Source organism: Mobula hypostoma, chromosome 3 (assembly GCF_963921235.1).
Source record: "Mobula hypostoma chromosome 3, sMobHyp1.1, whole genome shotgun sequence".
NCBI lineage: Eukaryota > Metazoa > Chordata > Chondrichthyes > Myliobatiformes > Myliobatidae > Mobula > Mobula hypostoma.
In genome coordinates this window covers 209,326,711-209,338,963 of record NC_086099.1, presented here as the reverse complement: position 1 = coordinate 209,338,963, position 12,253 = coordinate 209,326,711, and the positions used below count along the sequence as shown (strand labels likewise).

General features: G+C 35.0%; 1 protein-coding gene across 5 annotated transcripts in view; it reads left to right on the top strand.

Annotated features, from left to right (window-relative positions):
* rbm33a (RNA binding motif protein 33a) overlaps positions 1 to 11,033 on the top strand; it is a 186,934-nt gene extending 175,901 nt beyond the window's left edge. For all 5 annotated transcript variants that reach the window (XM_063044429.1, XM_063044427.1, XM_063044426.1 and 2 more), the window contains 2 exons: positions 2,564 to 2,652; positions 3,551 to 11,033. In XM_063044429.1, the coding sequence (XP_062900499.1) occupies positions 2,564 to 2,652; positions 3,551 to 3,599 (138 nt within the window). In that variant the 3' untranslated portion in view covers positions 3,600 to 11,033. The remainder of the gene's footprint in view (positions 1 to 2,563; positions 2,653 to 3,550) is intronic.
* Positions 11,034 to 12,253: the final 1,220 nt, after the last annotated feature.

Genomic DNA, 12,253 nt, shown 5'->3' with positions numbered 1-12,253 from the left:
GCAGTGGTGAAATTCAAGCCAGAAGTAGGTGGGTAATAGGTGGAAGTAAATGGGTAAAAATGCAGAATCACTAGTCAAAGTGCAGTGAGACATTTAACAGTACCTTTCAGAAATCACAGTGTTGATGTATTCCAGCGAAACAGAAAAATTCCAGGGTTAAGACCCACTGTTCATGATTAACAAAAAAAAGTTAAAGATGGTTTTAAATTTAAAGAAAAAGAGAACAATTATACAAAGACATGTGTCAGTTCAGAAGACTTCAAAAACAAAGAAAGGTAAGGATTGGTGAGGAAGGAAAAGATTGTATGAGACAAAGTTAGCCAAAAATATAAATTTAGGTTTGGCCCTATGGAGAACTTGTCCTGGGAATTAATAATGGAAAAATAATTCTGGTTGAACTTCCAGTCAAGATGGGGCCTGCATACAACGCTCCTTTGGGCGACATCTTCTGGATAGATCATGAAACCATATATTTCACTTTTTATGTCTTTTACATTTGTTTTTTGTCTTGGATGTGATTCTGGAACTGTTGGAGCCTTTGATTTGCAGTTTGGAGATTATTTGGGTGTTTCAACGCTCTTCAGTATTTGAGGGGATCCAAGAGGCAGAGGCAGTGTGCGTGAATTTTGTGGTGAGAAGGCTGCGACCCGATTTTCGACTCCATTTTGCTGATTAAAGCTTCCATTGTTCACCGATTAAAGCGATGATGGAGATTGAAATGCTGGCTGTCTACCTTTATTTGCTGCGGGATCACTCTGCTGTGAAAGAGGGGAGACTGCCTTTTTAATCACTGGTGAGATTGCTCTGCTACAGAGAGAGCAGACTCCCTTTTTATCGCTGGTGACTCACTGTGCTGCTGGAGAGGGGAGACTGTTTTGTATCACTGTGAGATTGCTCTGCTACAGAGAGGGAGAATGTTTTCAGTGTTTTGGATGTGGATTTGGACTGTGGACTTCTGTTCCAATCTTATGGTTTTTTTTTTGTTGTATTCTATGTTTTTCACCTGATCTTTTTCTTTTTTTTGTGGGGGGGGCAGGGGATTTGGGGATTGATGATTGTGCTGATGGTCTTTTCTTTCCTGGTTTCGTGCTATCTGGAGAATAAGAGTTTCAGAGTAGTATACTTTGATAATGAACCTTTGAAAATAAGCCGAGAATAAATGAATTCGATGGGTATTTAGCATTGGGCTTCACTTCAGAAGATACATATAGTATCTCCGAAATTGGAAGGGAGGAACTGAAAAAAAAATTACAAGGAATGTGGAACTCAGCAAATTGTTGGAAATAATGGTTAACAAATCTCTGGGTTGTGAAAGACTACATCTTTAAAGCATTGGCTTGTGACATGGTTAATACATTGGATTTAACGTTCCAAAATGTCGGGATTTGGAGAAGGTTCCAATAGTTTGGAAAAAGTCAAATATTATTTCTTTATTCAAGGTGGGTCAGAGACAAGGAAGCTAAAAACTACAAACCAATAAACTAATCTGCAAGAGAGAAAGTGTTAGAAGCTGTTGTGAAAAACATTAGGGCAGGGCTCTTAGGTAAAATTAAGGTGATCGGGCATATCCAACCCAGTTTTATGAAAGTCAAATCATCTTTATCTAATTCATATTTCCTTACAATATAGGATAAATGCATTTCAACTCACTGAAAATCCAGAATCAACTTTATTATCACAGTCATGTCATGAAAATTACTGCTTTGTGGCAGCAGTACAGTGTAAGACATTATAAAATGCTATAAATTGCAATAAATAAATATATAGAGAGAGAGTGCACGACAGAGGCATAGTGAGGTCATATCCGGGGTTCATGGACTGTTCAGAAATCTGATGACAGAGGGGAAGAAGTAGTTCCTATGCTGACTCAAAAGAACAGTCTTATTTCCTACTCTCTCTAAATCTAGATTCTGCCACTCATCTGCACACTAGGGCAATTTACAATTGCCAATTAACCTATCCAACTTTGGGAATGGGAGAAAATCAGAGTTCCAGGGAAAACATGTAGTCAAAAGGAGAATGCACAAATTACACACAGTACCAGAAGGAACTGAGAGGCAAATGTATCCTGTTTATAAAATGCAGGACAAAATCCAGTCAGCGATCAGGCTTCTCTGAATCACCAACAAAATGGAAACTGTCATTGACATGAATCAAAGCAAATGAAAGCAAGGAGGACTGGAAGAGAGAGAAAATATGTTGAATTCAAATTTTACTTCACTTGTGCTTGGAGTAAATTTGACTTGAGTTCAGAGTGCTTGCAGTTTTACTTGAAGTTAATGCTGTACCAGTTTATAAGTACCACGTGACTTGTGGGACTTGATTTTTAGGAGAGAAATGTATAAGTTAAGTGATATTGCATAATATTACAGAATGATACAGAAGAATGTGATTTACATGTCGGCTGTTTTTTCATTAAACTGTCCAGTTTTCTCCACAGCATCATATTCTCCTATTAAATAGAATTTCTTCCAGTATTTATCCAGTTACTCTTTGAATGTGACAGTTGGATTATGTCAAAAATCCAATTTCAGAATGATACACTTCCAAAATATTTTTGCAGGACTTCAAGATGATGCGAGAGCAACGAAAAGCCATTGCAAAATTCAAGGAACCAGCGCATGCTTCAGCCTTTCAGCAGAAATTTCACAGGTCATTATTCATTATTGTTTTTGGAAAGTGGAAAATTGGAAAAGAACACAGTAAATTATGTTTTAACAATAACATTTGTAATCCAAGTAAAATACATTTTCTTGCAACAGAAAATATAAGTTTAGATTTAATTATGTTGCTTATTCCTGAATTCTTAGTTCAGTCTTTGGTAAGCATTATTCTTGGGATGTTCCGAATCAAACTACACATGGGATTATTACCTCCATGCACCACTTGCCAACCACCAGCTCCTAGGAAACTACCAGGCGGGAAGTTTCTTTTCTTTGCCCCACAATATTTACCTGAAAATTACAGTTCATACTTGGTTGACTGACAGTTTATCAACATGAAATGCTACTTTTCTAATGTGCGCAGAGCTGCTGTAACAACCACATATCCACTGCCGTCACCATTGAATATTGCAGTAACTTATTCCCTCAGTCTTAGCAAAAAGATTGATTATTGATTACAATTTTTCCTTCACTGCTTTATTCTATCTCCATACTACACTGTCTGTGTACTCCTTTGAAACATCCTGAGATTGAGCTGGAATATGTATGTTTATTTTATTCTAATTCATACTTGAAGGAATACTGCTGCCTCCATTTCACCATTCGTGACTATCTGTATGTCACATTCCCTTGTTTTTGCTTTAGACTTGTTCTGTATAACTTGACATTTTGATTGACCTGACATTTTGGTAATACATAATAATGGTATTAAATATCAGAGTTTGGAAGTTGTCTGGCTTTCATTTCATAGCATGTAAAGTAGATCAAGAAGAACTGAAGAAGTATTTAGAAGACTTGTGTTTTTTGATATTAATTTTATGTCTTTTCTTCTAATGCTGGATCTCTTGGAATTGTTTTTGTTTACATTTCCTTGCATATTTCTGCAGGCACATGATAGACCTCTCCCATATTAATGTGGCACTGATGGATGAATGATTACTCTTTGAATGGAAGTATAGCTACGTACGAGTGCAGAAGGTCAGATCAAGTCCAGTGAAGGTGTGATATGGCAGAGCTACCATACAGCGATCAATTTCTAGCCAGTGTAAGCTGTCAAGTTGGTGAAACCAAAGGAGTTGACCCAAGTCCATTGTGGGTTGAAGTATGTAATGGCACTGAAGAAGACTGTTTGTACTCTTTTTTTCTCCATATTTGTTTCTTGTCAACAAATGGAACAAAATCTTGGCAAAACCACCTATGTGGATTGAAAATACCACAAAGAATGACTTATCTGTGAACAGTGACTGAAGTAGGCACTGTAGAAGTAGTTTGGCTGCTTATATAATAGAAGACTTTTATGGTGAATAACACTAGATAATGGTTGCTGCAGACTTCTTTCCTTGCAGGGTTAGATTTGTGTGAGATACATACCCCTTTTTAAACTATATTGTACCAATGTCATGTCTCACTTCCAAATAATGCATCATTATGTCCATCTAAGTAAGAATTAGTTGGAAAGAAAGCTAAGTTGAACTGCATGCTGCTGAGTTTGAGTTGTAAATTCACATTAATCCATTCTTTTAGACCTCCTGATATGGGTTTAGACATATAATGCTAAACAGAAAGTTCAAGGGAATACATTTGACGGCTTGCCTGTTAGTTGTTAGTTTTATTTTTGTTTCATAGTAAATCTGCTTATTGGAAAATTTATAATTATGAACAATGTGTTTAATCAGAAGAAACGTACATTGTTAATGTTTTCAAAAGATAACTTGAAGGAAAGTTGGTCAGATATTTAACTGACTACCTTAAAATATTTACCTATCCTTTCTGTTCAGAAGTGAATGAAAGATCAGATGTGTAGATTTATAACCCATTACGGCAAAATAATTTTGAAAGATATAACCTTTGTAAAATATCCAACATACTTGATATTCAACTTTTGAAACATAGTTGTTCATTTTCTTTAGTGGTAGAAGACTGCAAAATAGTTTACTATTACAAATACAGATCAAAGATGGATGCTTTTGGGTAGTTCATCAGGGCTACTGGGGCAGTAACAGAATGAATGCTAATACGTTCCTATAGATTGATCTATAGTTGGTACTTCTCCATATTATCGACCATGAAATTAGGATGGTTTCAAGGTTTTGTTGAAGCATTTTAAATATTTTCATCCACAGTTGTACATTTAGCATATATATCACTACGATGTCTCGTACCTGATGTAAAGCTTTTTATTATTTGCTTTGGGATTATAAACAGACCAAGTGCTTACTGAAGTAGATGCACATTGAACTGGAGAACCGGGTTTTCATTCCACTGCACCACTCATTTATTCATACTATAATGTATCTGCTAAATTATTATCACCTGTAGAAAGATATGTTTCGCAGCCACAGGCAGTGACAGTTGGCTTGCTCAGTTTTCTCACCTTGGATTGCTGGTGAAATTAGTCATTCGCAAGCCTTCCAAAACAGATGGGATTATACTTTTGTCAGTGACATTGCAAACTGAAGAACTTAAGAAACAGTTGTTATTGCATGATATCTTGGGATGGAGATAAAAATTGTTTTAGGTATTGTTTTAGTATGTGCTCTAAGGTCTTCAGCAAAATATTTTTATTGGATATCTTTAAAAACAGAATTGATCTTATTCAGACAATTGAGAGTTGTTTAGGTATTTAACTTGATACATCACTTCTCAGTCATTCTTGCAGAAGTAAATTTTGTGCAATCGAAACAGCTTTTGTTTGACATGGTCGACATTCAGTTTAATATTTAACTTAAGTGCAGCTGGAGAAATTGTTTCTACGGATTTGTTGATCAGAGAAACTTGGATGTTTAACCTGTTTTGTGATAGGACAAAGTATGTATGTGTTTGTGGATCCAAGATAGTAATATAACATTTGAGAGAGCTTGCCCAGCAAAGTCCCATTTAATGAAGTTATCTAACAGTTATAGGGGAAATAAGAGCAAAGAATCCAGATTTGTCAGATCTTGCTGTTTTTTGAGGTTTTATTATTAGCATGAAATGGATGGGTTTTCAGTTGCATATTTTGTTTATGCTGATATATGACTGTAAACACTGTAGATTTATCACAGAAGGTTTATCATAAACCTACAAAAACAGTGCAAGGGCAGGAGGTGAGGTTGTCATCCCAGGAATGTACTGAGCTTATGCAAGTCTTTTTTTTGGATTGGTTGGTCAATCCTGAAGTAGTGCGAAGATTGAAAGTATCATGAGGGTTTTCATCTTAGTTTTTTAGACCCACCATAAGCTTCTGTTTGAGGAAGTAGAATCTTGTTACATGCAACTTGGTGGATGCATTTAACAAAACCCAGACAGAATGGATCTGTCTCTGCTAGTTCTTTCAATATGAGGAACTATTTGTTGTATCATGATCAGATGTAGATGGAATGAAATATATTACAGATGGTAAGAGTCTTTGGTCTTTATTTATTGCAGTTTATTTTTTTGTATTGCATCACCCATAAATTGAGTTGCCATTTGGTTCTCTTAGATGTTGCACTTGCATATAACATCTTAGCTTTGGAAAACTAAATGGGTTACAACTCATCCACAAATATAAAATATATATTGTGTGTATAATATATATACACATGAAGTAAAGTGTAACTTTTAATATTGAAACAACTACTTTCAGTGCTGTAGCTTTAGAGGAAGGAATGTATATGGCCATTTGTTAATAGTATTGGGATAGTTGCCAGAGGGGAAATAATGTGGGATAAGACATGACACACTAAGGACATAAGTGCAGTATAAATATAGGTGTTTAGAGGAAGATTTGCTGCAACCATCATCAGAGTTGTTCACTGCACATTGGTGGATTTCACTTGTAGTGTAAAGATGCATTTGTATAGCAGCATGTAAGTAGAGCAAAATGCTTTCAAGTCATCGTCCGTGGTGTTCCATCTACTTTTTAGACGTTTTGCATTAGCTAATACTTTCTGAAGTTGCCTGTGTTTTTTTTCAATGTATTCGGAAGTTTATTGGATGCAATGATTATTGAACTGAACAAGACATTCTGTGTATTAATACATTTTTATAAAGATCACAGTTCTTCCATATGTACTTTCTCCTGTTTATTTGCATGATTCTTTTCACTCAGAGGTGATATTTTATAAACTCCTCAGTGTGTATGTGGAGCCAAATTTTTTTTTTGGGGTGTTGCTGTATTGTTCCATATGTAGTAAAATGTTTCTTGAGTTTGTGGGGTTGAGTTTTAAAATAGTATAATTTGAATCTGACTCAATAACTTTATTTTCTGGATGTTTATGGAAATCTTGTTAGCAGGAGGTAGCTTCTAAATGAGATGCTCCAAACATTGACACAAATGAAGTTGTACTTCGTGCAACTGTGATTCAGGGCCATGGTTTAAAGGGTTATAGAAGAAAAGTACATAATCGTCCACCTTTAAATCTCCTACATGCAGTATTCTTAAAATTAGTACCTACCTTTGAGGTGCAAGGAAAACTTGCATTTTACAAAGGTGGAGCAGTAATTTTTCTAGTGTGTTTCAGGAAACATTGAGTCATATTGCGTGTTTGCTGACAGGGACTGTACTTTGATGGTGCAAACCACATCGCTAATTTTAAGAAGCGGATTGCAGCCCCTGCTCGATTTGGATAACCATTACGTGATGATTCCTGAAGCATCCTAGTTGATTTTTTCACTGCTGGAAATGTGAACACATCTGTATGAGAGCTTGTGAAAAAGTTTTGAAATACTGTATGTAGAAGTTGTGTTTTAAACACTTTTTAAAAAGCATTCTTTCCACCCCACGCCCCTCAAAGATAGTGTTTTAGTTGTATTGTTTCTGGTCAACACTAGATAGCTACAATTTAACAGTTGTGAAAGGTACATTTTCTCTTTTAATATTTTATATATTTATTCATTTAACTGCATTCTGTTGACTTGCATTTAGATATGCATTATTAACATATTGTAATATTTTTGACCTGAATTATAGACAAAATATTTTAATAAATCACTACCCCATCCCAAACTCAGATGCAAATAACTTGAAAGCGTAGACAATTGTCAATTATATGATTATTTAAATATTTTACTTAAAAGAATGTGGAATACCCTTCATTTGTTCATTTTCAATATTGAAGTGCTTAAATGTAGAATTATAAGGATAGAGATATAGTTGTGTGATCGCCTGTAATGTATTTGTCTGTCAGTGACAAATGTATTAGCCTTCTGTTTGGATCGTTTAGATTTGAATATCCTGCCACAAGGTTAGAGTTAATACATAGCTGTGTGGATATTTCAAATCCAGCCCTTATTCTCTGCTAGTTTTGTAATATTTATCCTGCTGTAGCTTTTGCATTTTAGTGTAGCATTGTTCAAGTTTATTGTCATGCTTTGCTTACTGTGTGGCGTTGCTTTGTTTGCTTTGAATTTGGCTTCACTTACTCACTCAGTGGATTACTAAGAATTTTTCAAGAATATTTGTTGTGCTTTTCCTTACACGTGTAGAGAAGTTCAATTAATTTATATATAAGGTAGAATAATCAAGAATTCATCAATCATGGCACAAAAGTTCAATGTTTATTGAGCTGTTTTACTACCTTGTTGTTCAAGCTGTATTTAACATTATTCAACGAGTTAGATACTGTGGTTTTCCCCATCTTTACACCTATAGCTTCAGTGCGTTAGAAATAACCATCATTTTCCTTGCAACCATTCGTGATCGCTTATTGACATTGTTTTCTGTCCATTATTTATAACTGGCTTCTTTAAATCAGTTGAATATTATTATTCTTTTACTTTTTCTTTTTATATAAAGTCAGAGTTTAAAATAGCTGCATTTATGCAGTGTTAATTGTAAGGACTAAGTGCTGAAACATGTTCTTTCCCAATATTTCAAGAAAGTTTTTTAAGAAACGGAACATAATGGGTTTGCATAAAAGTACTTTTATTTTTTTTATTTTAAATTGGTTACTGGAATAGTAGGATATCCATGGGTATTCAGCTGTTCAGCGTTCCCACGATTTTATGTGGTTAGAATCTTATGAATCCAACGGATTTCATGTAAGATTTGTTTTGTAACTTCTGACTAGGTTGGTATTGGTAATTGAGACCATTACATGCAAATGTTAAATGAACAAGCTGATTCACATTGAATCTAAGTTGTAGCTTTTACTAGAGCTCTTTATAGAACAGTTGGGAAGGATCAGTATCTGAATGTTGTAACATCAACTTTTCCACTGTTTCATCCCTGCATCTCTTGGCCCGGGCTTTCCACAAAAGAATGAATTGTGAACAACACTCTGTATTTAAACGTATAAACTACAATTTGCCCCTGCTAAACAGCTGTATATTAACTGTGTTTAGTTCTGCTTTAGACTATATATAAATGTAACCGTTTAATGCTGCAGTGTTCGAGTATAAAAGTATTCAGCATGGTAAGATGCTGAAAAGTAAATTTCCTTAATACTTGAGGATAATTGTATTTACAAAGAAATGTTTTGTTGCATTGAGTCCATGTTTCTTTTCAAATGTGCAAAAATGATGCAAGAAAGATTGTAATATATTTTGAATGTGTTTCCTTTCTGGCATTCTCCTAGCATTTAGATCCTATTTTTATTAATATCCAAGAAAAAGCACTCAAAAATTCATAGCCTGAGAAAGTATATTTTAATCTGCTGCTTTGCATATTCCATTTGCATCTTAAGTAAGAGCCATGTTATTTTCCTTTCCAACCATACATTATTTGATGTCTTCAGTTAAAGTAATTTGATAAACAGAGCCCTGCATTACCTTATAGCCATTATGAACTATTGGTCACCTTAATGATGTCTCGACACTGGACAGAGTTGACCTTAACATTTATATAATAACTTTATTTGTTATTCACCAAGCATGCTGTACAAGAAAGTAAAATTCATCAGTGTTGAAGTAACAGTGATTTCTTACCATCCTTGAAATGCTAAGAGCCACCTATTATTTATGCAGTTTCCCCTCATTCACTTTGTTTTTCTTCCCTGCTGAGTGTCTTGCATAATACTTAAGAGCTTTTATCTTAAACTATAAGGTGTCCCCAGCGTGTTTTTCTCCAAGCCTGGGCTGAGGGTTGGCAGGGAAACGGATGCTGCCTGCACCGGGTCTGTGTTTCAATGACTGACACATTAAATATTATTCACAGATGTGTTTTTTTTTGTAGGGAACTGAGAAGTAGCAGTTGGTGTCAGGGATGAAGCTTCTAACAGATTTACGTCCTTACAGATGCAGTATTCTGATCCAGTATATTTGGTTGGATCCCTTTTTTCCTCCTAAAATAACTTCTGTTTAATCCACAGAGAATTCCATGCTTTATTTCAAAACTTTTTTTTAAGAAACTTATGTGGCTATCTCTATGGCGCTTTGTATTTTAAATTGTTGTATTTTCTGGAAATGCTGTCATGGTTATTTTCCACACTTAGTACTGTGTATTGTGGTATGTGCCTTTTCTAGTTTACAGTGTAGACATTCACATGACTGTAAACTGTAATTGTTAAGTGATTGCCACAATTGTATGATGTCATTAAGCAATGTTTAAATTTCTTTTTGAGATTGTAATTTTTAACATATGGCAAATTGACTTGCATAGGTAATCATATTTTCATGGTGTAAGTTTTAGTCTGAGGGGTTTGATAGAAATTTATCTTTTATTAAATTTTGAAATGTTTTGCATGAATGCCATACAGTAAAGTAGATGATACTTCAAGAGCATGGGCGTCAATTAAATAACTTCGATTTTTGTTTTCTGATGGTGACAGAGGTTCATTCTATCATTCAGGATTTGCTAATACCTGTATTTATGACAAATATACTTATTTGCTAATTAGTTTTTCTTGCAGGTGGAGTGTGGAGGAGATAACCTGGCACTTTGCAAGCTTGTTAAATGTATGTTGAAATTATCCTAATGTATGACACTAACTTGCTGTTTTTCTTACAGTTTAAGCCCACAGGAGGAATGTAGAGGGATTGCCTTTCACTTGAATTGGCCACTATTCTGTGGTAGAAACGATTATATGGTTAGCAGTTCGGCACCTGAAAACTGTACTTGGTTAACTTAAAAGGGTTGTTGTATTCCAAGTTGTATCTGTCACTGAAGTTGATCCTTCCTAACCTGAATTTACAGTTGAGGTTTAAATAGATGCTCTTTGGGAGTTACAGTAGCATTAACATTACAATGGAGTACTCATTCTCAGGGTTTCTAAATACTGATGGAGGATTTGGAATTGCTTCATGCTCCAAATATTACTGTGTAACATTTTATTAAATGCATTAATCTGTCCAAATAGCTAATGTGTGAATCTTTATTTTTAATTATTTATGGTGTGCATAAGATTTTTATTTGTAATATTGACCATTTTAAAATAAAGAATTTTAATATAAAAATTCTTTGTATTGAACTGTGAGTAAAACAAATGATAATAAAATGTTCCAAAATGAACTTGGCGTACTTTGTCTTATTTTTAGTTGAGTCACAGACTTGCATAAGAATAATTAACAATTTATTATTTGTAATATGCTGACTTCATGGCATTATGTTATTCTTAATTGGATGTTTAATGACTCAGTTTATTTCCTAAGGTAACATTGCACGTTATTAACACCAATGGTAAATAGGTCCAGTTGACCAAAATATTAAAAAGAGAAAAAAGGTTGTTCAATTAAATTTCATTGTCAAGTGGATTTCCTGAGTGCTTTGGTTTCCTTCCACATCTCAAAGAGATGGATTGGTAGGTCACTATAATTACTCTGAATGTACAGCTTTTGGAAGAATGTGGGGTCAGTAAGTAGGAAGGTGGAGAAGATGAAGAGTGGAAGTATGATAAGTCCTAAATGGATAGTTAATGACTGATGCAGTCTTGGTGGGCTGAAGTGCATGCTTCTATGCTGTGCAAGTCAGAACAAGTGGGAAGTACTGACTTCCACTTGTCAGTACTTACTCAGGTCTTTCACTTGTCAGTGGAGTCCAGGTCCTTGTGAATCTTTGAACCACTACCAACTCACTCCATCGTTAAATAAGTCAAAAGTGTTCAACACTGTCCTGCACCTGTGGTTGCATTAGTGCTCTGAATATAAGCTGAAGTATAGTAGTCTCAACAATGCACCATCACTATTAATGAACAAATACTACAGAAGAACATTACTTTTCATTTTGAATAACATAGTGTAATCAATGGTTAGCTGTATGGAATTGGTAAGTAAATATGCCTAATTCTTTGAAGTAATAAATTGGATCATATAGTTGTACAGCACAGATATAGACCCTCCCCCCCCATTTACAGTAATCCTGTTTGCTCACATTAGAACTGTATCCTATTCTGTGCCTATTTAAGTGCCTGAGTGTCTCTTAAATATAGTGACTGTCTCTGAAGCCATCACTACCACTGTTAGTTCCAGATAGCTCCAACCGTGTAAAAGCAAAAATAAACTTCCCTTCAAACTCCTTTCTTTCGTTTCAAACCTGTGCCCTCTTCTGATACCATAGCTATAGAAAAGGGCTAACTATCTACCCTATCTATGCCATTTATCTACTTCACTCCACTCAGCCTCATTTTCTCCAAGTATGTCCTATCCAATCGTGATAACTTCTATCCGGAAAACATCCTGGTGGATCTTCTCTG